This window comes from Vicugna pacos, chromosome 14 (genome assembly GCF_048564905.1).
Source record: "Vicugna pacos chromosome 14, VicPac4, whole genome shotgun sequence".
Taxonomy (NCBI): Eukaryota; Metazoa; Chordata; class Mammalia; order Artiodactyla; family Camelidae; genus Vicugna; species Vicugna pacos.
Window position 1 is genome coordinate 65421580 of NC_133000.1, and position 25518 is coordinate 65447097.

General features: G+C 43.7%; 1 protein-coding gene across 2 annotated transcripts in view; it reads right to left on the reverse strand.

The window, feature by feature from the left end:
- Window positions 1–25518, reverse strand: part of NALCN (sodium leak channel, non-selective) — a 258985-nt gene that overhangs the window by 32000 nt on the left and 201467 nt on the right. For both annotated transcript variants that reach the window (XM_072976491.1, XM_072976492.1), the window contains 10 exons: window positions 13123–13224; window positions 12274–12343; window positions 10083–10174; window positions 9874–9996; window positions 7621–7677; window positions 7261–7381; window positions 7033–7164; window positions 5926–6093; window positions 3959–4063; window positions 960–1066 (listed from right to left, as the gene is read on the reverse strand). In XM_072976491.1, coding sequence (XP_072832592.1) covers window positions 960–1066; window positions 3959–4063; window positions 5926–6093; window positions 7033–7164; window positions 7261–7381; window positions 7621–7677; window positions 9874–9996; window positions 10083–10174; window positions 12274–12343; window positions 13123–13224 — 1077 coding nt within the window. The remainder of the gene's footprint in view (window positions 1–959; window positions 1067–3958; window positions 4064–5925; window positions 6094–7032; window positions 7165–7260; window positions 7382–7620; window positions 7678–9873; window positions 9997–10082; window positions 10175–12273; window positions 12344–13122; window positions 13225–25518) is intronic.

Below are 25518 nucleotides of genomic sequence, written 5' to 3' on the forward strand. Positions count from 1 at the left end.
GTTCCTCAGAAAGTCTGACCTTTTTTTGAGTCTTCTTTATTCAAAAAACATTTTGATTATAATACATGATAATGGACAACTCAAGTGACAAAGTACTGTGTCTGTGGTTTGGTGTGGACTCCCTGTCTTAAGATGATTTTCCAGGGCACGTCAATGTCCAACACAGGCAACCACGTGAATCCAGATCCATACTTTAAAGTATTAGCGAAGTATGATGGTGACATTCCCTTAGTTTCATGAAGCGACCTGGGACTCAGGGGTACCACCTGCTCTCTAACTTACCTTATTTATTTTACTTTTGCATCCTGTTGTAAGTCAGTGCTTTGCCCTGCATCACTTAAAGTTATTTTAAGTGATTTCGTTTCATGCTATACTGTGCTGCTTCATAACTATACACTTTATATACTTACACTCAACATGGATGGACCATGAAGGCATTATGCTAAGTGCATAAGTCAGACAGAAAAAGACAAATACTGTATGATCTCACTTAGAAGTGGAATCTGAAAGCCAAAACAAAAAAACAACCCCCCAACTAAACTCACAGAAAAAGAGATCAGCTTTGTGGTTACTGGGGTGGGGGGAGTGGAGGAAAGTGGTCAAAAGGTAGAAACTTCCAGTTATAAATAAGTACAAGAGATGTGACGCACAGCGTGACGCCTGTAGCTAACACTGCTGTATGATACACAGCAAGGCTGTTCGGAGAACAGATCCTGAGAGTTTCGCATCAGAGGGAGAAGCTTTTGCTTTTCTTTTTACTTTGTCCGTTTGAGATGATACATGTTAACTAAACTTATTGTGGTAAGTGTTTTGCAATATATGCAAATCAAACCATCATGCTGTATGCCTTAAGTGTATACAGTGATTGATGTAAGATGATTATTCCTCAATAAAACAGAGGGAAAAACCCTTAAACTGACAATATAGCATTCTTGAAGGTATTTTTGGAGTATGCTTACCAAACACGGGGCACCCAAAATCCGGGTTTTTTCTCTCCAGGTCTTAATTTTAAATTTAAGTTCTTGGACACACTTACATTAATTCTGAATATTCCATTACAATCTTCCTAAAACAGGAAAAAAAAATAAAAGAATGGGGAGAGGAACCTGGTCAGAAAACGAACTCAGAGAAGATAAAAGATAAAACTTTTTACATAGAACAACCAAAGTCTTTTATCTAACAACAGTGATGTGGACAGCTACTTGGCAAACAGTGCCAAAGGCTTCAGAGACAGGCAGGTGAAAGTTGATGCTGAAAACGTTAGTAAGTGGGCAAACGATCTGAACTGACGTTCTTCCAAGGGAGAGAAAAATGGCCAGTGAGCACCGGAGAAGATGCTCGGCATCATTAATCATCAGGGAAATGCAAATCAAAACCACAATGGGATACCAGTTCACATCCACTAAGAAGGCTATAATCAAGAAGTCAAATAACAACAAGCTTTGACAAGGGCATGTAGAAATCATAGTCCTCAAACACTGCTGGGGTGGATGGCAAATGATGCAGCCACTTTGGAAAATAACGTGACAGGCCCTCAAATGACTAAACAAAGGACTGCCATAGGACCCAGAAATTCCACTCTGAGGTATCTACCCAAGAGAAATGAAAACATATATCCACATAGAAATTTGTACATGAATGTTTGTATCATTATTATTATAAATAGCATTATTTATAATAGTCCAAACAATGTAAATGTTCATCAGTGGACAAATACCTGAATATAATGTGGTATATCCAAACAGCGGAATACTATTCAGCCATAAAGGGTAAAATACGGACACATGCTACAGCATGGATGAACCTTGAAGATATTATGTAAGTGAAAAAAGCCAACCATCAAGGACCACATATTATATGATTACAACTAGAAAGATGGCACCAATAACTCAAGCTTCATGCCTCATGTGAGCTGTGTGATCCAAATGTGGGGGTATCTAGTTTCTCCTTTTCCTTGGGTTTGTCTCTCCTTTTATAAAAGTGAACTGCAGCTCCAAGGTAGAACTGGTGTCCACCTTCACCCACATGGCACGCTTGTGCCTGGCCTCTTGTATTAGGGCTAGAAAAGAACCCGTCCTGACAAAAAGACAGAGGCCACTTCTCACCATGCCGGTTTCTTTTCAATTATCCTTGCACTTGACACTGCCTGTGATGCCTAAGTTCACCTGGACGTTCTTTATCAGCTTTTCACAGAGACCTCACTGCTCTGGGAAAGAGGATAAAAGTCTCGTGGTATCTGGGTGTCTGTCCATCCACTGCGTGCTTTCCTTTCCTTATACAAGTCATCAACCTTTGGCCTGGGCTGTGGATGAGCAAAGACTATAAAAGTCACAAGGCTCCTAGACCATTATTACTGTACCGAGTCATCCAAGATTCCTATGCAGCTTTATCGTGAAATGTTATTATCCTTCTGGCCTCTATTCAGAGTGGACCTAAAGTAACCCTTCTCTCTTTACACAAGCCTGTGGACTCACGCATCAGCTAGTTATGACCTAGCTCACTGGGTACACCATGACCTTTATACCATGTTCCTTGTGCGTCTTCTGAGGTTTATCCAAGGTCTTGGAACCTCTGGGGAGGGGAGTTAAAGGAAGCAACGACCCAGGTGGTGCCTCGTGAGCTAACATGAGGTCCGGCCATCCCAAGTCTCCTGCTCTGCCTCTTCCTGCAAATCTCATCATTAACATGACCGATAACACATTCTGACCGAACAAAGATGTTACCTGTATTCTATAACAAGTCGCGAGCTACCAAGCTTTACAATCAGAAGCCTGAAAATGTAGGAAATTTTCATACTAATATGAAATCTCTATTAGACAGCCGTATTTGCTGGAGATACAGAAATAAGTGTCACAGCTCAGCTCTGGGAGCCTTTTTGGAAACATGCCCTTTAATGGACTTCTGGCAGTATTTTCTCTCGATGAGAGAGGAAATATTCTTGCTAGTTTACACTTCAGTGGTATTTGGTTTGCTTCATCAATCTACTCGTAACATAGAGCAGAATTCTAAGAGGCTGGGACCCAGGGTGGTGCAGCAGAGACTGGCTCACTATTAGCTGGGCCCCGTCCCTTCCGTCTGCAGGACACGCCACTGAACCACACATCGCCGTCTCCCCTCCCGTCCGGGGAGGCCACGCTCTTCCCAGTGGGACGCGGGTTGAAGTGAGGACACCCACAGTCCCCTGAGAGAGGTGGTTTTCGGCTCCCAACTGCCAGCTAAACAGAGGAGACTGAAAACAGCAAAGAGTGGGGACACCCCACACAACAGAAGAAACTGGAGCCCTTGCATGGTCCTCATTCAGAAGAGAGCTGTCTGAGCTCCTCGAGATGCAGTATTTTCACCTCATGGTGTTCAGCTACTGACTGACAGACCGGGGCTGCTCCAGCAGCCAGCCTCCTCTTCCAGCACCGACCGAAGAAAGACAGAGAAAGGGGCGGGATCGGAAGTGGCCAAGCTGGGGTCTTTGCTAGTTGCCTCCATGGGCAGATTCTGGGCAACTAAGAGCTAATGCAAGCCCCTGACTCCCTAACGGAAAGAATGCGGAATGGAGCAGTCATAAGAGAGGGCGTGAAAGTCAAACTGTCTTTTGTATTTCTTGCGGGGGCTGTTTGCTAATAGGTGTCTCAGGGCCCAGCAGAGTCAGGGCCAAGTTAGGGACGACCTAAAGGGAAGGTGTTCCAGGCTCACAGCTATCCGCCTGGGGAGTCTTGGCCGACTGTACTGAGGACACCAGCAGCGGCTGACCCTCCAACAGAAGGGAGGAGCAGGATTCCCTGAGATGGGCTTCTCCCCGTATCACCCTTGACCAGCCAGAGCAGACATGCTGCCTGCTTGAAGCCGAGGGAGTTCACGGGAAGAGATTCTGAGAGCCCTGTCCTCAAGGCAGCCTCGGCACACGCGGACCCAGACGGTCCATTTCCTCCAGTTTCGTCCCCAAAGACAGAAAGGAGAGTCTTACCCTTCTAATAATGTTGGGATCATTGCACTTTGCCAATTTTCCAGCAAAAAGCTGAACTCCAAAGCTTGCAAAAACAAGCATCAACGTCAACAGAAGAATGGAGACCTGAAAGAAATTGGTGAGAGAGCAAATCTCTTAGTGAAAAAACTTTAAACAAACAGTAGATTTGGTCTGAGCAGTGACACGAACAGGACTTTTCAGGTAACGCCGTAGGAAATTCCCGGTCCTTGGATGCAGTCTTTTAACTCCCAGCCCCACAGATTATTCAGTTAGCCTTGCTGGAAAGCTTTTGGGATTTTTAAGCTTTTGTAGAGGGTGGGGATGGGGGGAGTTAATTAGGTTTGCTTATTTAAAAAAATTTTTTAGTGGAGGTACTGGGGATTGAACCCAGGACCTCATGCATGCTAAGCATATGCTCTTACACTGAGCTACACCCTCCCCCTGGAATGTTAAAAGAAGGAAATGAACAACAGTTTTTGAATTTTTAAAATAAAAACACATGACTTTCACGTAAGAAAACAGGCAAAGGTGTTTCTGATAAGACTTGGGCTCTTCTGATTTTGAAATCAGCACTTTGCTTTATTCTATTTAATGGAACAAAAGAAAAATGTTTAAATAATTCTATTTCCCCCATTTTTTCAAAATGGATTCGTATCTCTGTTAGCAGAGCGTGAGCTGGAGGGATAGCGGCTTTGCTTTCTTGGGAGCGTGCACGTGCTGCACAGAGTACGTGAGGGTTCAGTCTTGAAAAGGGCATCTGTTAATTGACTGGTGCGCCCTCTGCTGGACAACTGTTTTGGTCTCAGCAGAGAAACTGGCCAAAAAACTGAGCAGACTATTGATCCGTCCTCGTTGAATAATCTAAACATAAACCTTAAAGATACTCAAATTACACGGAAAATCACCTGGAGCAAAGCACACCATCTTCTAAATTCTATCGGGGTCAAAGACTCACATATGCTAGTTGTCAGGTGCTAGACTGTTTTCCTTCCGTTCCAGCTGTGTGAAAAGCCACCGTGGTATGGCTTTAGTGCAAAGAAAATAAGGAACTTTAAACACAGCTTTGAAAAAGTGTTGGCCACTATATGCCTGCAGTCACACAACAGCCTGTCTTTAAAATACCTCAGAACCCACGGCAACCACAGCTGTTCTCTCACAAGAGGTGTGTTTCTAGAAAGCAAGACATAAAACAAGCCTTTGTAAATTAATTCACGTTTTCCGTGCACAAGCAGAACTCATTAAGAATAAAAATCGTCCTGTGATCACTGCTTTGAAAAGCCAAGATTCTTCTCTTACAGACTGTGAGCAAAGAGCCTCTTCCTCATTGTTTTGTCTGCTGCTCAGCTCTGAGGAGACCCGAAATCAATACCCGCCTGACTAAAAAGTATGTTTTCCCTCCATTCGTATTTCTAAGTATTCATTACCGTGTACTGAGGCTGCTTAGAGCAGGCTGTACCTGTATGTTACGGTGCTGAAAAGTTGTCTTATGTTAGCAGTCCAAAGATTAGAGCCAAATTTTGTGCTAGAGGAATCTGGGGACAGGGACAGTGAGATTATGAGCTGAGCTGTGTTAACTGCTAATATCATTTGTGCAGTCAGTGGTGGTAAATCTCCTCATTAATTTCCAGATGGGGCAACTAAACTCCAGAGTAGAAATTAGGGTCAAGAGCTGGACATGGAAGTGTCAGCCAACACTCTCTCTTTGGATTTTCCTTTTCTGGTACTTACCAGAGTGTTTACCTTTAATTTACTAAAAATGTTTGTTGAATCAAATATACCGATAAGCCAGAAGCATCCATGGGTAGAGTTTTTGGACATGTGCTGTGTTCTGCTACTGCCTTTAAAATATTCTGGCAATGAACAAAACTGTAGACTTAACCTTGACAAGCAAGACTCACTTCATCCCCTAGTCAGCTGCATTAAGAGCTGGACTCGTGAACTGGAAGCGAAGTGTTACAGTAACGTACCAAAAAAATTTCCTTGAAGCCGCTGAAAAGTTCTCGAACAACCTTCCTCATCTGCGGCACCAGTTTGAATATCCGCAGAGGCCGCAGGCACCGAAGGACTAGTAAGAGCTGAGCTCCAGACTCCGCCGGCACGTTTTGAGGCATCCAACAAAGAAATATCAAGCTCACCTGGAGGGAAAAAATAAACTCGGATTTATACAATTTATCCTCTGCTACCCACGTGCTCTGGGAGCCACGGGCCACAGATTTCCTTCAGCCGAGATTCCATGTGTCACGTGGGACAAGCGTCACCAGGGGTACACGCAGTCTCTACTCTATGAACCATTAGTGGCCCCACAGGAAGTCATCGGGTGTTTGCAGAAAAGAAATGGGGGTGCCCCCACCTGGGCATGTGTACACCCTACATCCTGCCCCTTCTTTTAGTGTATACTCCGCGGGCTCGGCTGATGTCAGCAGGATTGACATTCCTTTGATCAGGGATCCTAACCCTCACTCTTGACCGAATACCCACCATTTTACTAACGATCTAAGCATGCCAGATGTTAACGGTCAGAATTCTCCTTGTAGAGTTGGAAAAGACATGGATTTTATGCCTCCTTGGACATACAGAAAAGAAAGAAATTTCTTTGAGTTTCTTCTTATGGTTTCCCAATTTAGCTTAACTGAACAGTTGAATGGTCACCCTCTCTAGCCTGGTATTCTGTGTGTTGGAACTGGAAGAGAGGTGCAGCCATACTCACTCTAGTTTAGCAGTAAGTGGCTCACTGATCAATTATATGATGTAGGGTTTTTGATTTTTTGAGTATAGGAGCCACAAGAATTATGGGATGCAAACCAGATTTGCTGTCTTGGACCTCAATGTATGTCTTATGCATACATGAATGTGGCTGAGGTATTTGAGCCATATGCATGCATATTTTTAATGCTTTTTATTTAGATTTTACATGCATGCCCTTTATTTGCTTTTAAGAGACCACTACTCTACTTAAAAACTCAGTTATGGCATTTAAACCTCTGTGACTCACATGTCTCACTCTCGTAACAAGAAATGCAGGAGATTTTACAAAACCATTACATTTTACATACAGGATATAACCAAAGACTTACAAGATATATAAATATGTCCATTACTCCACCAAAGTCCCTGATGACAGCAGTTGGAGTGAAAAATAAGCCATCTGCCATAATCTTCAGATTAAGCTCAATGCTCATGAATATCACAAACACATACTCGGCAATCTGAAACAGGCAAGAAGCAATTTGGTCACAATGAGTGGAAAAATTGCAGGTCAGTGTCTCTCCGCTGAGCTGCGAGCTGAGATTCAGCAGCAGTACCTGCAAAGTCGGTGCGTGCATGACTCTCCGAAAGGGCGATTCGAACATCATGGAAATGCAGGAGCAGATGGTCACGATGATCATGACCCAGTCCAGGTACGTCACCAGTCCCAGCAAATCGCTGCCAAAGACCAAACAAAACTGAGAACCACAAATGCTCTAGGAATGTCTGCTCAGAGTCAGAGACGACCCTTCTGTGAGTCTCTAAATGTGACTGGCACTTTTTAAATGAATCCCCAATCGTCTGTTTCATAGCACGATACAGTAAGAAAATAAAGGGAATTTTTATATTTTTATGCAGCATAAAATAGTACCTGGAAACTTCGAATGTGCATGGAAAACAGGGTTTGCAATGCTTACTAAAGTTGATGGTACTTTGTATTTTTCACAGCTCCTGTGACAGGGTCTGTTTTAGATCTGTGAGAGAGAACAAAAATACAAATTCTGTGACATAGCACACATGTCATAACTTAGCAGCATTATGTAGAAACATCTCATCTGCCTACAATTTCTTTTACATCCTTTACAAAATGTCCATTATCACATATGTTAACTGTATGTGACTCCGGAAGGCAGAGGACATTCGATGACAGAAAAATCAGAAGAGTTTGCAGGTGATGCTTATGAAAGTAAAGTTAATGTTTTTCAAAATGATTGGTTTTAGAATGTAATTCCACTCAACAATTTCTGACAAGGATATGACAAAATTAAAGTTTACTTCTATTTAGAAACATTCAAAGTCTTAGCCTTAGTAGTTCAAGGATGTTTTTCATAATTCTTTAATTAAATATCCATACATTAAATAGCGTTCTTCGCTCTGTATGTAACTGTGATCTTGCAGAGTAATGTATATAGAATTTCTTAGGGGTGGGGATTTATAAATGTTACTTCCAGGAAGCCAGGGGCCAGTCTTAGGTGAAACTCCTCATGGCCTCTGTGCATGTGTTCCCAATGACAGCAAAATATGCCTGGGGCCACAGCAGGTGCACTGCTGACAAAAGGAGAATTAACAGGGCACTAAGCGAAGTGGAGAGTTAGCAATCAGATGTCAACATGGCGGCAGCCAATAGGCTAACTCCAGATGAAAAAGCCACTTTGGGAACTGATCAAATCACCTCCAAACTGCCAGCTTCTTTCCACTTCATGAAAGCTCAGGGTTTTAAATCATTATCACTCAGGTGCCTTACACTGTGAAGGTCCTTCTAGAAGCAGAAGGAACAGTAGACTGGCAGTCACAGAGGGCCACGCCTTAGCTGGTGTCTTTGAACAAAGCCCGTACCCTGGCCTGACCTGGGAGGGGGTCACAAATGACACCACATGGCTCCCGAGGTCTCCTCCAGCCCCGACGCGGCAGCACAGTGCGTCAATCTCCTGGGGCCGCAGTGACGATGTCCCACAGGCTGAGTGGCTTCAACAACAGAAACTAAGTTTCTTCCAGTTTTGGAGGCTGAAAGTCTGAGCTGCAGGTGGCAGTAGGGTTGGCCCCTTCAGAGGCCGTGCAGGAGGCTCTGCTCCAGGCCTCTCTCCCAGGCCGGCAGATGGCCGTCCTCGCCGTGTGTCTTCACGCGGCCCCTCCTCTACAGCTGTCTGTGTCCGAGTCTCCTCCTCTTATAAGGACCCCAGTCATATTGGATTAAGGCCCACCTGAATGACCCCATTTGAATTTAATTCACTCTTGTGGGGAGGGGATAGCTCAGTGGTAGAGACCATGCTTAGCATGTAGGAGGTCCTGGGTTCAATCCCCAGTACCTCCAGTTAAATAAATAAATAAATAAACCTAATTACCCCCCCCCCAATCTCTCTAATTTAAGTCCCTCTTTAAAGCCACTGTCTCCAGGTGGGTCACATCCTGAGGTGCTGGGGTCGGGCTTCCACATGGGAATTTCTTTGGATGAAGGGGACACTTTCAGCCCATAACAGTCAGGAACCATCACATGCTAAGAATGACGGCGCCAGGGAAGGTCCCACCACGTAATGGGGAGTTTCCCGGATATTTACTTAAAGTTATGCAACAAAAATTGCATTTCGCCCGTTGGTTGCCTGCCCCACTTGGCTGGCGTTGTCCCAAATGCAGCGTCCCCCGGACTCACCACCCGGACAGCCTCTCACACGTTTCCTCCACGTGGGAGGGTTAGAGACAACGGCCAGTGGGTTTTCTTTTCCTAACAGTTGGTAATGGAAGCACCAGTCAATTTTATTTCTACTTGATGTTATTTTAGAATAAACCAATGAAGGTATTTTGAAGACAAAGAAACTACAAGTCTACAAGAAGGTGGGGACAGTGACCTTCCCACGTCATTCCGTCTCCCCTTGGTTCAGCGACGGCATTAACAACCCTGTTAGAAATGTCCTGGGTGCCTGTGAAGCTGAACAGAGACGGCTGCGCGGTGCTTCGTCAACGTGAGTTTTATATAAATGCTAACCACTCGCAACCTTGGTTTGTTTTCCACCCAGTCGGCCGCTCAGCCAAGAGGAGCAGCGTGATTAATTAGCCCACAGTTTATTTGGTGACCCCATTAGGATTACACGATCCTTCTTCCTCGCATGACAACTGCCCCTGCTGTTCGCACCACTCGGCCAAGCGCCTGGCGGAAAGGGAGCGAGAGCACTTACGCGTTGAAGCGAGCCCGGACCACCACCCGGCAGAAGTTCCTGAACCTGTGCTCCCGGCCCACGATGAACAGGGGCTTGTCGAAGTACGGGTGGTTCTCCCGCAGCTCCTCTTCCTGCACTTTCCTGGAGGGGCACATTCGCGGGAGAGTCAGCCCAGGGCAGGTCCGCCTTTCCAAAGCCAGAGCCCCGGCAGCTGGCCCTCTGGGTACCTTTTCATTTCTGCTTGCTCCTTTTTCTCCTGGATCATCTTGATTTCACTGTCTTCTCTTTGTGCATTTCTGTACCTCACAGTATTGGAATGCTAGGGACAAAATAAAAGGGGGCACATCAACGTGGAAGATTTTTCTGAAGCCCCCCCTCAAAGATGACCATTTAAAAAAGTAGAAATAAATATCTTTATATATATATATTTAAATTGAAGTTTAGTTGGTTTACAATATTGTGTTAGTTACTGGTGTACAGCATAGTGATTCAGGTATGCATATACATATATATATATATATTCTTTTTCATACTTTTTCGTTATAGGTTATTACAAGATATTGAATGTAGTTCCCTGTGCTAAACAGTAGGCCCTTGCAGTTTATCTTATATATATATATATATATATATATATATATATATATATATATATTAGTTTGCTGATCCCAAACTCCTAATCTATCCCTCCCCTCCTCTTTCCCCTTTGGTAACCATAAGTTTGTTTTCTGTCTGAGTCTCTTCTTTATACATGTTTCAATGGTCACAGTCATCTTAGCCAGGGTATTTTTTTCCTCAATAGGGTATTTTTTTCAATAAAAACACTGATTGAGAATGTACAATGTGCCAGGCACTGCTGTGGTGCTGTGGTCACGACAAATGGGGAAAAAATGACAAGTCCTTGCTCTTGAGAGGCTAATGCTCTTGTTGGGGGACAGATGAACGTTAAATCAAAATAAATAAGAATGTTAGGTGATGTTAGACCCTCTGGTTAAGAACAAAGGGACGAAAGAGCACGAGAGGGTGGCAGCAGGCCTTGACGAGGAGCTGTGGATGCAGTCCCCCGGCCCCGGCAGGCATGGGCTCTTGCTGGGAGGGGCGGGTCTGTGTGGGCGCACACGGAGGAGCAGCCGGGAGGCGGTGCGGGTGGAGGACAGGAAACAGAGCAGGGGAAGCTGAGGCCAGCTGGCTGGAGGAGGGCAGGTCAGGTAGGATCCTGACTCTGGCTTTCACTCCAGAGGAGATGGAGAACCATTGCTCAAATAACTTGATCGATTTTACAGGAAAGCGTTCCTTGGGTTTAATGATCTGTATCTTCTATCATTGGGAATAAGTGAAAAAGATGAAACTCTGTGTTTTAAATTGCTTCCATTCTGGAGGACAAGAGACTAGGAGAGGTGCCTTATGAAATGAGCAGAACACTGTGAGCTTTTGCCCTGGAGAAGATGGGGCATGCATTTTTGTCATCTGTCTCTGTAGAAAATACAAGATGAAGACTCTGAAGGAGAAATAAGCCTCTGGAATGGAGACTATTCAAATAGGGCCTTTTGCTGCATATTTTTAAGCACACGTTTTCAAAGCCACGTTCAGATTTGACTCTTAAGTAGACCACACATTATGACTGCACCCTGTTGAAGGAGAGTGCTAGTGTTGACTCGGAAGTTTTACTTAGAAATTGTCTCCACGCTCTATGCCTGACCCACCCGGTCATAAGTACACAGGCTCTTCTGGATCCCATCTCAGTTCCATGTTGACAATACGGTAGATCACGTCAGACAGAGCTCTGGCTTAAAAACCACGGCACTAACAGGTGTTTGTGCCGGTGAGAACCGTGCACGCCGGGTAACGGCGGCACCAGGTGTCATCACCACCTTCTTCCAACCTCAGGATCTGGCCCGTCATAAACACTTGATAAATATTTATTGAGTCAGTTAATAAATAAATGAATGACCTAGAGTCGAAAAGCAAAGAAATTCCTGGGAATTCTGATGCAGTCTTTGACAGAAAAATTCTTTTAAAAATAAAATTTTATCTTCTAGTACGTTAACCCTGAAATGATACATGCTGGATCTAGATCCTAGAATATTTGGAAATTAGAAAATGTTTAAAGTTACTGATGTGAATCATTCCCATAAAACGCTTTAAATGTCTTCAGTTTTAGTCAAACGCAACTGATAGTTCATTTTTGTGTTACTATCTAAACAAAGATACGAGCTTTGTAGGATGTCTGGATTTTTCTATAGTTAATGGTCACTTTTCTGTACCTGGCCATTTAGTTTGCTTCCTGAGTTTCCTGATTCCTTCGGGTCTGAAGTCTTGAGATGTGACAGAAGAACTCAGGAGCCGGAATTGTCTAAGCAGTCATTTAAATACATTTACATAATCATGCTTCCCAAAGCCAAAGCATTGCTTAGAACTTACATCTTGAGTCAGAGTTTCAAGAGACTTCCCCCTGCTGATCCTCTGACTGTTTGATCCGTGTCTCAGTGACCTAAAACAATGGCAAGCAACTGATCAACACAGCTCAAGACCAAATTTCGACTTTTAAGCAATGACCATTATGAAAACAAAATAAAATAACTTCTAATAGCATCACAAATGCATAGTATTTCTTTTTATAGCAGAAGCTTTAGCCCTGTCTTTGATCCTACCTAACCAAACTCAGAATTTTTCCTTCTGATCTTAAAAGTGAGCCTTTGGCTATCACCAAGGAAAAGGTTTTCAAAAGTTTTTTTTTTTTTTTTGTCATTAGAAGTCTTATTTTTTCAAAAAATCAAAACTTTTTTTTCTAATTGAAGTATAGTTGATATATAATATTATATTAGTTTCAGGTGTACAACATAGTAATTCAATATTTTTACAGATTATACTCCATTTAAAATTGTTACAATATAATGACTGTATTTCCTTGTGCTGTACATTAAGTACATCCTCGTAGCTTATTTATTTTATACAGTAGCTTGTGTCTCTTAATCCCCTACCCCTATCCTGCCCCTCCCCACTTCCCTCTCCCTCCTGATAACCACTTTGTTCTTTGTATCTGTAAGTCTGTTTCTGTTTTGTTATATACGTTCATTTGTTTTCTTTTGAAAGTTTTTTTTTTTTTTTGATTCTTTGAATCTGATCGTGAGTTTCATTATTGTAGCCATCAGCAACTAGAACTCAGCTCTTCTCGGTGCCTGTCTGCTGACCAGGGCTGTGCACGGCGGACGCCTCCTGTACAAGCCCTTTCCTTGGTTCCTCCGCCGCCTTGTCTCCCGGTGCATTTACCTGCGCTCCTGGCGGATGTGATGCTGCACACTGAGAATTGACCTTTCCTTTGCCGGCTGCCCCTCAAATGACCCGCTCAGCATGCGCTGTCGGGTGCAAGCTCTAGGAAAAAAAAAAAAGGAGCCCCAGATAAATGCCTGATTTGTACACTTGGGATGAATAATGCATAACTGCTCATTACTCTTCTTATTTTTAAGGAAACACCAATGATAAGACAAAATAGAGCAAACGACACATTTGTGTCACTTGTGTCATTAAAGGTAAATGAGCTTTTGGCTCTGTGTCAAAAACACTTTAAAAACAGAACTGTCTGCTATGAAAGGCGCTGGAAAAATAAATAGAAAACACTCACCGCCCCGCCCCCCCACCACGTGTCCATATTCCATCCCCCACCCCCAGCCAGGAGAGCCTGTGTCCGGATTCTGTAAGTGGCAGGGCCAGCCCTACCACAGGTAACTGTGATGTTGGTTTTCAATTTAGATGGGGAGGTTTCTAATAAAGCCCTTAGGGAAGGACTTGTCCACCCAGGCTCTCAGGCTGATGGAATATATATTCCAAGGAGATTTTGCAGAATGCTAGGAAAATAGGAAAGCATAAAGTTAGAGGCAAAACTTAATGGAAAAGTAATTAAAGCTGGAATTAATACCCACAGAAATGTCAGCCCAAAGCCTGTGGCTTACAGGTAACCAGCTGCCACTATCTTTATAGTCACAAAACTCTGAAGACTTTTTAAAACATGTTCTCTTTAAACTGGGCTTGTGTTAATTTCAGATTTGCTAACGAGTGAAGGCAACTGGGAGACTCGACACCTGCAGTGTGAATGATTCGGAGAGAAAAACGGCATCTCTTCTCCGGAGAGCTCCCTCCAACTGGAAATGACAGGAATTCCCTCGATGTCACAGTCAAGTGGAAAGAAAATAGTTCAGGGGTTAAGAGACCTGTGTTCCAGAGGCGGCACTGTCACGAACGAGTTGAGTGATCTTGGGGCTCAGTTTCATCATCAATAAAGTGAGGAAAAGGCCTTGATCTTGAAGAAAACTCATATTTAAAACACAAAGATTTTACAATATGCAAATCTTATGACACCATATGTGTTCAATGCCGGAACCCATGACCTTCTGTCACTGCTTTCCATGACACTTCCTATTTATGGTTCCTAATGTGCACTTTGCGATTGGCTTTGAGCTCTAAGATTACCGTCTGTCTCAGACTTAAGATCTTCGGGGAAAAGATCTATGTCCGTTTAGTCTACAGCAGCTCTTCTGATACTATATATGTAATTATTCAAGTACTTAAAAATGCTTTTGATGTCAATGAAGGTAATGATGATGATCTATGAGAAATCATATGCATTCAACAAACATAAATGCACTACAGGAAATAATGTCCCCAAATCACTCTTCTTTATTTAATAAGCAGCATGGATCGTTCCGAGATAAAATCCTAGTCAAAACTTTTTTGAGCAACAAGGATTCATGACAGTGAAACCCAGAGATTGTGCTTACTTCCGGGACTGGAACGGCATTGAATAGGAAAATGAGACTGTAAGTGAGGCTGAGTGGACAAAGATACAGGATGACTTCATATTGTGCATATTAAGAATTATTTTTTGGACAAAGGATTGAAAATCATAAAAGCATTCTGAAAAAAACTATTTGGAGAATGGTGTTATTCGGGAATAGATATACAGATGCCTGTCATTTGTATAAACAGTCAGGATTAATCTTCAACCCCTTCCTCAGTGAGAGGCCTCTGCCAGAGCCTTCTCTGACCCTCCTCCTCCTACCCCGGGGCTACAAGGTACCCTCTTGATCTGAGCGAAGGAAAATCAGGCAACTGGAGCCATCTTGCCTCGGTGTTAATAGACCCTTTGGATTTCGGACTAGGAAACTCTAGAGGGAAAATGCTAGGGTTTCTTAGCTGAAAACTCAGGACCACATTCATCTAGCAAATTGGGTGAAGGCAATTTTTGTTGGAGGGAGACATGAAAGGCAGTTCATTTGAAGGCTCCTAAAGGTTTACTTCCCCTCCTTCTAAGCACAGTGGTGAGATCATACTAAAATTAGAAAGCAAACATTTCTCCTAGGCAAGGTATCCATTATAGTTAACAACTAGCTATTTGTCTATAATTTTCCGTTCCCCAACATAAAAACAGGTAATGATACAGAAAAAAACAGCTTTTCTACAGATACATAAATCCATCTAAGAGAAAACATATGAGAAAAATCTAATTATATTACACAAGGAGACTAGTTGCCAAAAATGAGTTCCCTATGGATGAAGGAAGAAGCTCAGATGGAAGGATGTGGATCCGGGGTGGGAGGGGGGATGCTGGGAGCAAGGGCGTGGGAAAGAAGCTGCATTAATAATACTTCCGCCCTGAGCATGCCTGGACCTTGACTCAGGTACAGTGAGAATGCCACTGCATAAATAAAACAGCCTCGTACATAAGCCTTCATCACATTCTGTGACAAACGTAAAGTATTTTGCTATTTTAGAAAATAATAAGCTTGGTAGAAAATTCGCTTCACTCTGGCACAATCAGAGTCTACTAAGAGGTCACGTATTCGCTAATAGTTGCGCCAGCGTTCACATGCGAGTTTGGCAAAAGTTTGCTTTATCCTTTTTAAAAGGAAGTGCAATTTTATTACATACAAGCATCTATTGTAACCCAAGCTATGAGCTACCAAATCGTGTTTGACATGCGTAATATAACTGCCAACTTTGGTATAAATGGGTTCTGATAAGTAATGTCAAGTGAGGAGTGAGTACCACACCTACGTGAGAGCGCTGGGAGATTGCGTCCGTCTGATGCTCCGTGCTCCCACAGTATGTCATTACACAAGCTGGTTTAATGCTTACAGGATTTCGTCCTCATTAGTTGCATTCCTGATTAGACTGCACGTTTTTCAGGGACCATTTTATCACTCAGACTCAGTCCCCACTCAGAAGCGCAGTTCCCAGCACGAACAGGCTGACGGATGGATGGAAGGAATATGTGAAAGGGAAGGTGTGGGGAGGAGAGCAGACGAAGGTGAGGGAAATGGGGGACGGGACCTATAGCCCACCAGTCTCAGGTTCAGGCAAGCCAGCCTGACGAGGTGTGCAGTTTCCCACTCAGCAGCAGAAAAACAGATAGAAAGTTCTGCCTTTATCTGGAGACCTAATGGAGACAATGACTTGAGAAAACACAAGGTTTAGAGCCACGCATCTTTGCCCTCAGCTTTTTCTAGCTGTGGAAACTCAGGCAAGTGAAGTGCGTTCTCTGAGCCTCTGTGCCCCATGTGTAAACGTCAGAATAGTCACACCTCTGCTACTAGGCTCGAGGGGAGCTGGAAGGGCCACACAGGATTATGAATGTACAAGTGTTTTGGAAACATCGACACTGGATTTAAATTTTAGCTGCTATCACTGACTTTTCTTTCTTTTTTTTATTGAAGCATAGTTGACTTACAGTGTTGTGTTAGTTTCTGGTGCACAGCGCGGTGATTCAGTTACACACACACACATGTATATTCTTTTCCATTATAGGTTATTACAAGATAGTGAATACAGGTCCCTAGGCTACACAGTAGGACCTTGATGCTTGTCTTTTCTTTCTTGTCCTGGGTCACGGTTGATGTTAAAACATTCAATAGAGGGTGGAGGACAGAACAGCAGTTTGACAGAGGCTCCTGCTCGAAGGCGAGTCTTCGCTGTTCTGACTCTGATCAACAGGGACGTATTCTCTGGACTAGTGCCACAGCCTCTGAAGCGGTCTCCATAAAGAGATTTTATTATTACCCCAAGCAAAGTGATTTCTGAAGTGAACGACCGTGATGTCACTGTGGCAGGTGTCTCTCAAACGGCCCCCAATGATCCTGCCTCCAGGTTTCCATGCCCGTGAGTGGCCCCTCGAGTGTGGGCGGGGCTTAGTGACTTGCTTTTAACAAGTAGAAGGTAAAAGGGCTGGAATCGGGGACCAGACACCGGGCACATCATCCTCCTCGGTCTCTCACTGTCTTGCTCTCTTACTTGCCTTGACAGAGAAGGCTGCCGTGTTGTGCGATGCTGTCTGGACAGTGAGGGTGCCCTCCTGCTAACAGCTCGCAAGGGGCTGACACATTGATCAAACAGCACTAAATCTTGTTCCTAGCCATGAGAGCGAGCCAGGAAGGGGATTCTTTCATTCACGTTAAAATGCCAGAAGCTTTGTGAGAGACTTGGAGCCAGAGACCCGGCCAAGCTATGCCCAGACTCCTGACTGAAGCTCTGAGGTAATCCATGCATGGCTGAAGTCACTATGTTTTGGAGTAACTTGTAACAGCATTAGGTAACTAAGACAGTCATCATTACTGTCTTAAAATCTTCAACATCCTACTACTCTTCAGAGAAAGACAAAAGCTCAGCTTGACTTGCAAAGTCCTGTAGGGTCTGCCTCCAACCTCCTCTCTCCCACTCTCCTCTTTTACCATCAGGGACCCCACTTTCCATGTCCTCTCCTTGGTCCTGCAGCTTCTCACACATGCCATGCCCCAAAGAGCTCCAAGAGACTGTGGTTGCTCACTGATTACTTCACCTTGGACACAGAAGTCACCCAATAAACATTTTTTAAATGAATGAATCTTGAAATTCTGCAAAGATCAAGTATCTTAACTTCTCTTTTGATCGCTTCATGCTCATGGAGCAATGGAAAATAATCACAAACCAAACAGCATGTGTTTTTAAAGGGGAAGTTAATCTCTGTTCGATCTCACGTTGAAATACTATGCCACTCAACAAATGGGCAGTACACCTAGAACAGACGAGACTCTGAGATGGTAACAAAAACCAGACGTCACTTCTCGTGAGTAGAAAATTTATAAATCTTTATCTATATTCTATGCAAAAGCTATTAGAAACTTGTAAGCCAGCATGGAACTGAGCTGAACTCCATTTCTTAAACGGGAGATCTGATCTGTCACTGGGAACATCATTTCTGGGTACCGTTTCTTACAGGAATCTACTGCCAAGCTGAAACACTTCAGGAATTTGAGACTTCTAATATTTGACCAGTAAGAAATGAGATGCACACACTGTTAAAGTCACCCAGAAATACATCTAATCAGAAGCAAAAGTACCTGAATGTTCAATTCAGTTGAATTTTGCACTTTAAACTTTTCATTAGGGTTTGGATGCCTTTCGGTGTCACAGAAGGATAAAAGAAATAGGTTTCCAGGAAGGTGTTCACTGATTTGCTGCCTAGAGAAAAGGCAAAGCTAAGGTATCGAAGACACACAAGGGCATCTTCAGAGATGGTCTCGCTTGTCTCTGGAGACAGACCCTGGGAGTCGTAGCAGGAAGGTCTTCACTATCTTCTCTTTATCTCTTCATAATGGTACTAGAAGGCCGGTTTCTTAGAAACTCCATCTAGTGGCTTGAAATGAAAAGCTTGGTCAGCCTGCTTGGCTTCTGGAACTAAGAGGGACAAGGCTTCAAGTGTCTGGTGAAAAATAATGAAGTCTTTTGTCTTGTCTGAGTGAGGAAATTCTCCATTATGCAGGCATATGTAATCCCTTTATTCCTGCTCCCTGGAGGAGAATTACAGTCAGGCATTTTCCTTTTCCCAGTTGGGGTTAATGTTATGCCCTCTCTACCTTTGAAAGTAAAACAAGACTAGGACCCCTGATGATGATTCAAATGTGGGAATATTCTTCAGCAAACACACATTCCCAGTTGCGAAAATATTACCCCTGGTTTCTTGCCAAGCCTTTGAAAAAAAATATGAAAGATTGACTCCTTTTTTTCCCTCTTCTCTGCATTGCCTTTGTGCTGTGGAATTTCAATTGCCCCTTATATGACAGCCATATACATATATGTTATATATATATATATAATCTTTTATGGTGGTCGAGGGGCAAGAACCATGTCTTAACGAAACTGTCTCTATTTTTCTTGACATTTCTCCATCTAAAATATTTTAAAATTGGCCCAAAGATTATGGTTATAAGAGAGATCCTGGAGCTTTATTAGCCTTTAAACACCGCTAGTTGTTTATAGAAACGGTAGCAGGGGGTCCTCGGTTTCTTTCTTCTCTGTCTCCATGTCTTCTTTCTTAATGTTCCAGAACAAGGGTGTGGGAAAAGCCTGTATGTTCTGTAATGGAAGAGAGAGGCCGGTGAGTCGTCAAATTATTTTCATTCATTACAGAAAAGTTCGATTACACGATACCATCTGGCATTAGACGTAATTACCACCTAAAGGAACGGTGATGTAACTTTGCAGAACATTACATTTGAGGGATTTTCCTCAAATCTTGAGCTTTATCTTGTAAAGTATTATCAGATGTTGGCTAATGTGATGTAATCACATCAACAGAGAACAGGAAGAGAGTCCTTCGGTGGTAATTATGTAAAACTCTGGCTGTAGAACTATGGGTGAGAGGGCACATGACGAGTATTTCCCAGAAGCGGCTCTTACCTGCCTCCACCGTGAGCTCTTCTGAAGTGGAGATGCTAAAGGGTGAGGCCCTCGCAAGGTTCCTCTTGCTGCGATGAGGAAAAGGCTGCATTTTTATCGTAGTGAGCACCCCGCTCCCTTTGAGTCAGCCCAGTCCTGAGGGCAGTTCTTCAACAGTGGATTCATTCATTCTGATCTTGTGTTTTTGATGAAAATGTTTTCATATGTAGACATGTAAACACACGGGGGACCAGAACCTCTTGGAGACTGAGAAGCGAAAGGAGACTTAACATCTTCTCACATGTAGGTTCCACAAGTCAAAAAGAAAATGAACTCGTGGGAAATCCGTGTTGTTACTGTATCTATTAAAATTCAGCAAATAAAATGTCTGAAACCCCACACTGATCACTGGTGTGCAAATTTAGTAACCTTGCTATGGACTCAGAAAAAATTGTCAATAACACTGCAAAGGCTGAACTTTTTATTATAACAAAAGCAAAATTTTCCAAATGTAGCATAAACCGCATGAACCAAATGTGTCACTGTGTCAGGAGGCTGGTCCAGTCTCAGCCCTGGATGGGACGTGTCCGTCCTTCCTTTGGTCCGCAGTGGCTCCGGGCCCACCCCCTCCCTCTGGAGGCGGGAGTGCGTCTCACTGAGTGTGGGCGAGTCTGGCCCCGGGTCGGGGACGTGTCCGGTGCTCAGGCCCTCTCGGTGATGCTGTGCGTGCCTTACTAGCCGTGCTCAGAATGTGGAGCGGCAGGCCACTGACACGACCTTATCCAAAATCGCTGAATTGCTGGGCTGGCGCACAAAACAATAATTTGACAGGGAGTACTTGCCCCGCGGGAGAAAGCAGAGAGGTTAAGAGGCCAAGGCTCCCCTCATTTTGAATATTCCTGTGGAAAGTTCTTGACTCTAGAGCTTAAGGTTTTTGTCTATTTTTCAAAAAATAAAGTATTAAATCATAGAGGTTTCGCCACCACAAATGTTAAGTGATATGTTTCAAACTGAGAGGGGAAGAAACGATTTTAAAGGCTGAAATAAAACCTGAAAGTAAAAGACTGGCCGGTGTCAGAGGGCTGGCAGCTCCGGTCTAGACACGAAAGGATGGAGGAGGAATGACGAGGCTCTTTTCCCCAGATTCCCCGGTCACACAGCTAACAAGGTGCACACAGAACAGGTGGCCCTCTGGAGGGCATCACTGGGATTTACTCTGAATTCCTTCCTCTAGAAAACCCCATCATCTCCCCAGTTTCTTCAACATCAGGCTCATGGTCTCTTCCAGGGGAATACGACCCAGATGCTCACGTCCCAGAGGAGAGCCTGGAGGGCAATTCATCCATCCTGAACCCTGGAGAGGGATCTGGGAAAGCAGGGCCCTTGAAAAGGCCAGAGGACCAAGAGAAATACTCTCCTTAAGCCCCTGAAGGACCACCGGCAGCTAAGCCCTCATCCACCCCAGAGTTACGGACGCCATCGTGATGTGCACACAGAAGGCCCCAGGCAGGAATCACAACTTGTGCAGAAGACGATGTGACACTTGTCTCAGCCACCTGGTCACTGTCCTGCTAGCGGTGCCTATGACGGCAGGTGCCGGTTCTGTTCCAGCTGCTCCTCACGCCCTGGTCGCCAGCCCCTCTTACCCAATCACTTTGATTTAGCTGCTGCTCACAATCACTCTTCCACCTGCCAAGCCAATCGGTTTTAATTTCACCGACACCTGGGACTGCCCCTCGCCTCTCCCTCTGCTGGATGTCCCTGCGAGATGCTCGTCTCTACCTGTTTGACTAGGCTTCCTGCCAAAGCCTATGCAGGCTTCCTACTTCTGGGCTAGGACTGTTTTTTCCTGGCACATCTGAGCAGAATGGAGAACAAGACAGCTCAGTTCAGGCATCACAAAGATCATACTTCTCCATGCCCAGGACTTCCCGCCAGCTACAGGGGATGCCAACCTCAGCTGGTGCATCCATATTGTTAGTTCGGGGCTATAACCACCGATAAATATCCAGCAAATGATTTAAACATATGATCTCATGATACCCTGAAGATGTCAGCCAGCCTAGCACAAGCTTAACTGAGTATAAAGCTGCGGCAGATAGACTGCTTCCATCTGGGTAAGTGAGAACTCTGAACTCAACGTGTAAAAAGAGTACACTGATGTATCAAAAGCATTTTATGCCCCTCAGATCTAGTCTCAGCTGGGCAACAATGGAGATCCTGCACCGAGCCCGTGAGGACCTGCTTTGAAAGGTGACTGTCAATTGCTTGCCTCTCAGGGGCAAGTGTGCATCTCTCCCAGGCTTATTAGCGATGATGGAAAACCACCAACGGAGAGCTGTACAGATACTAACTCGTTTAACCCGCTCCTGTCAGACAGCATCTGTTCATTCATAGACCCCATTTAACAGATGAGAAAACCAAGCTGCAGAGACATTAAGCAACACGCCCAAAGTCAAACATCTGTGAAGTGGTGGAGCCAGGATTCTAACCCAGGTCAGCTACTGAGCTGAGGAGGACCTGACATACGTTGCTCATAGCCCTACCTGGCAGATGGAGAAACTGAGTCTTCTCAAAGACTCACCGCTACTCAGGGGACCTGAAGCCCAAGTGTGGCAGGCTGCAAATCCTGTCCTCTTTCCATTTCTGTTACACAGACATGGCATATTCTATGCGACTGTGTGGACCTGGACAGGAATGAGGCCTCCTCTGTAGGTCAGCGTCAAGAAGGTCACACGATTTCAGACCAGAAATGAGTCTGCCTGACTTGATTGATTCATTAGGGCCTAGGGTTTGACTTGCAACCAATATCCAGTCGGAGATCTTCCAAGAAGATACTTCTATTACCGGAAGATTGCTCTCGGCTGGTTCCCCTGTACATGGGAAGTTTCATGGAGGATGTGGAGAGAAAAGGAAACATTGAGAGAGTTAAAGTCCTAGAGATTTCAACTTCAAAGAGCAAGGATACCAGTAGCTCATACGGGACCTTTGCAGAAACTAGAAAAAGATGTCCCTTCATCTTGAAGGGTGTTGGGCCATGCCAGGCAGCACTGCTTGGCAAGGATGGTGTGCCTCAGATGTACAGTGGGGCTGGATTTCAGCTTCCAATTGCCACCTTGACCTGGCAACTCTGCAGCACGCAAAACCTGTATGTGGACCCTGAGAAGCAGCCCAAAGTGTAGGAAAAACAAGGGATTTAGCGTTTGTCAGTACAGGGGATGCGGACGGGGATCCTCTGATTTAAAAGCATGGAGTGGTAGTTAGTACCTGGAGTTCGCAGTCACACTGACCAGGGCTGGATTCCTGGCTCCTTGACTCACTTGACAGGGTGACCTCAGGCTGGTCACCTAACCTTCCTGAGCTTTAGTTTCTTCATTTCTGAAACAGAGCTCATAAGACCTATGTTTCAGGGTTGCGGTGGGGACATAATGGGAGAGAGGATGCCAAGGAGCACGGTGCGCGGAGCACGGTGCGCAGCACACAGCCACCCTGCCGTAACTGGGAGCACTTGGCTGCACAGTTGTGAGGCACACTAAATCCGGCTGCCTATTTGGGAAGTCATGTTGTAGCTGACATTGATGACTGATCTGACGCCCCAGGTCTTTCCTGTGGTATGTAATCTCTGGGAAAAAATGACTTACTCTCTCTAAGACTCAGTTTTGTCATCTAGATAACACGGGGGTAATAACGGTATTTCTGCCAGGTGTGTTGTGCAGATTAAGTGAGATAAGACACACAAAAGCTTAGAACCATACATGGATCTTGATAAATGTTATTCATTCATTCTTTTCCATGTGATTTCATGGCAAAACAAAATATAATTTATGCTGTGAAACACCAATACTGAGACTGTAGTTTGCTTAATTTTATGGTATATTTTAGAGAAATGATTCTAATTGTCAAAGTGAAAACATTCACTTTCAAATGAAATGTAAATGAACTTTAAAGTGAAAAATGAGTTTAATTGTTAAAGTGAAAAGATTTTTCACTCAATACGGGAACGATGACTGTGTTACGTACGATCCTTCTCATCACAATTGTCTTCAGAAAACCAGAGATAATACTGAAGGTCCCTACATCTAACTAGTGTCATTAATGTTTTCTAGGGGAAAACACTGTGAGCTCCTTAGGGGAATAACCTATGTGTCCAGTATCTAGGGAGCTGCCTGGCATCTAGAAGATGCTGCAAGATTATTTCTTGAATGAGTAAACGAATGTCTTAGGAGCATTTTCTTTCAGGAAGAATAACCAGCTAATGTTATTCAAAAACCTCTATCTTAATAAATGTGTAGTGATATTATTTATACTGAAGTGGTCTGTAAGTTGTGAATATTTGTAGTCAATAAAAATAATTGTCTTTAAATGATGAGAAAAAACGAACCTCACTGTCATTAAAGATATTCAATTTTTAAATAGTAAGTAGCATTCAACTGAAGGCTATTCCCTAGACTTTAAAAATGATTAATACAAGTGTGTGGCAAGGAAAATTATGTCACAGATCCAAATATCAGAACGCAAATATCATCCTAGACTGAGCATTCAAAAAGGTTATAAAGATTCCATTCTAGCTAATGAGATACTGATGGCAAATCACTAAAATAATGTAAAATGTTAATTATTTTATTCTGACATTTCTCTATGCATTCAGCCTAGCAGGAATGATAATGCATTTTTGCTTAATTTCAGGGCTCTGAATTAGAGAAATCTCAGCAGAGGTAGTGATGCTTTTGAACGAACACTGCTACTTGTTTTGATTTCATCTGATGTGGTGTAAAGGTCACTGCCTTTTGAAGGAAGCTTCCTTTAGTGGAGCTGAACGGTACAGACAAAGTCCAAACAAGACTGAATTTAACAGCAACCTTGGATTTTATAATTTAAGGCCCTAACCAGTAAGTAATTTCATTGCTAGCCTTGGGAACTTTCCAAAAATCCATTCATCTGAACTACAGACTAATGAACCAGCCCCTCTCTCTAGAACACAGGTCACTCAACTGGACAAACCAGTCACCTCGGATTAGCTGGTACTCATCAGGACTCAGGCCAAGACCCTGCCCAGCTAGGTCCATCTAGCCTAAACAGTTTTCAAAATGCTGTTTCTAAAAATTACTTGTATGGTTAAAAATCCAAAAGGCATAGAATAGAATTGATTTCTGGAGTGAAGATGGCAGCAGAAAGTCACCATTTTATTCTCCCTCTTCTCAGAGCCATCCCAAAGCAAGAAGGTAAGTGAAAAACAGAAGTGGGAACTCCATCTGAAAACCTGGGGACTGAAATGCTGAGCCAGAGAGGGTGGAAAGGGCACTGAAAGCAGTAGGCGGGTGAGGGTGTGTCACCTGTTCCTGGTCTCCCACCCTCTGTCCTGCCCTCCCCCCCAAACAGCAATGGTTACCTGTGGATCGCAGGTACTTGTTACTTGCATATCCTGAAGAGTCCAAAACTCTTTTTTTTTTAAATTGAGGTGTAATTGACATACAAAATTATATTAGTTTCAGGTGTACAACATAATGATTTAATATTTTTATGCATTACAAAATGATCTAAACCCTTACATCAAGAATTCTGTCCAACCTCAACCAGATCTCCCCACTAAAAACACTTAACCTCAAATCCAGAATCTTAATAAATATCCATCCCTGACCTGTCCCTTCTGAGACATAATTCTGAATGAATTGCTGAATGAATGACCAGAGAGAAAGGCTAGACCTACGGGGGGGCAAGGATGGGATCGGAAGGATCACAAGGCCACTGGCAGGGGCTGGAGACTTCCCTTCCTCCTTAAGCTGTGCAGGGCAGTTTGAAACACTGGCCTTGAGGCGACTGTAAATGTTTTTCTTTTCTTTTTTTATTTTTTAATTGAAATTTAGTCAATTTACAGTGTTGTGCTAGTTTCTGGTCTACCACATAGGGATTCAGTTTTATATATATATATACATATATATATTCTTTTTCATTATAGGTTATTACAAGATACTGAACGTA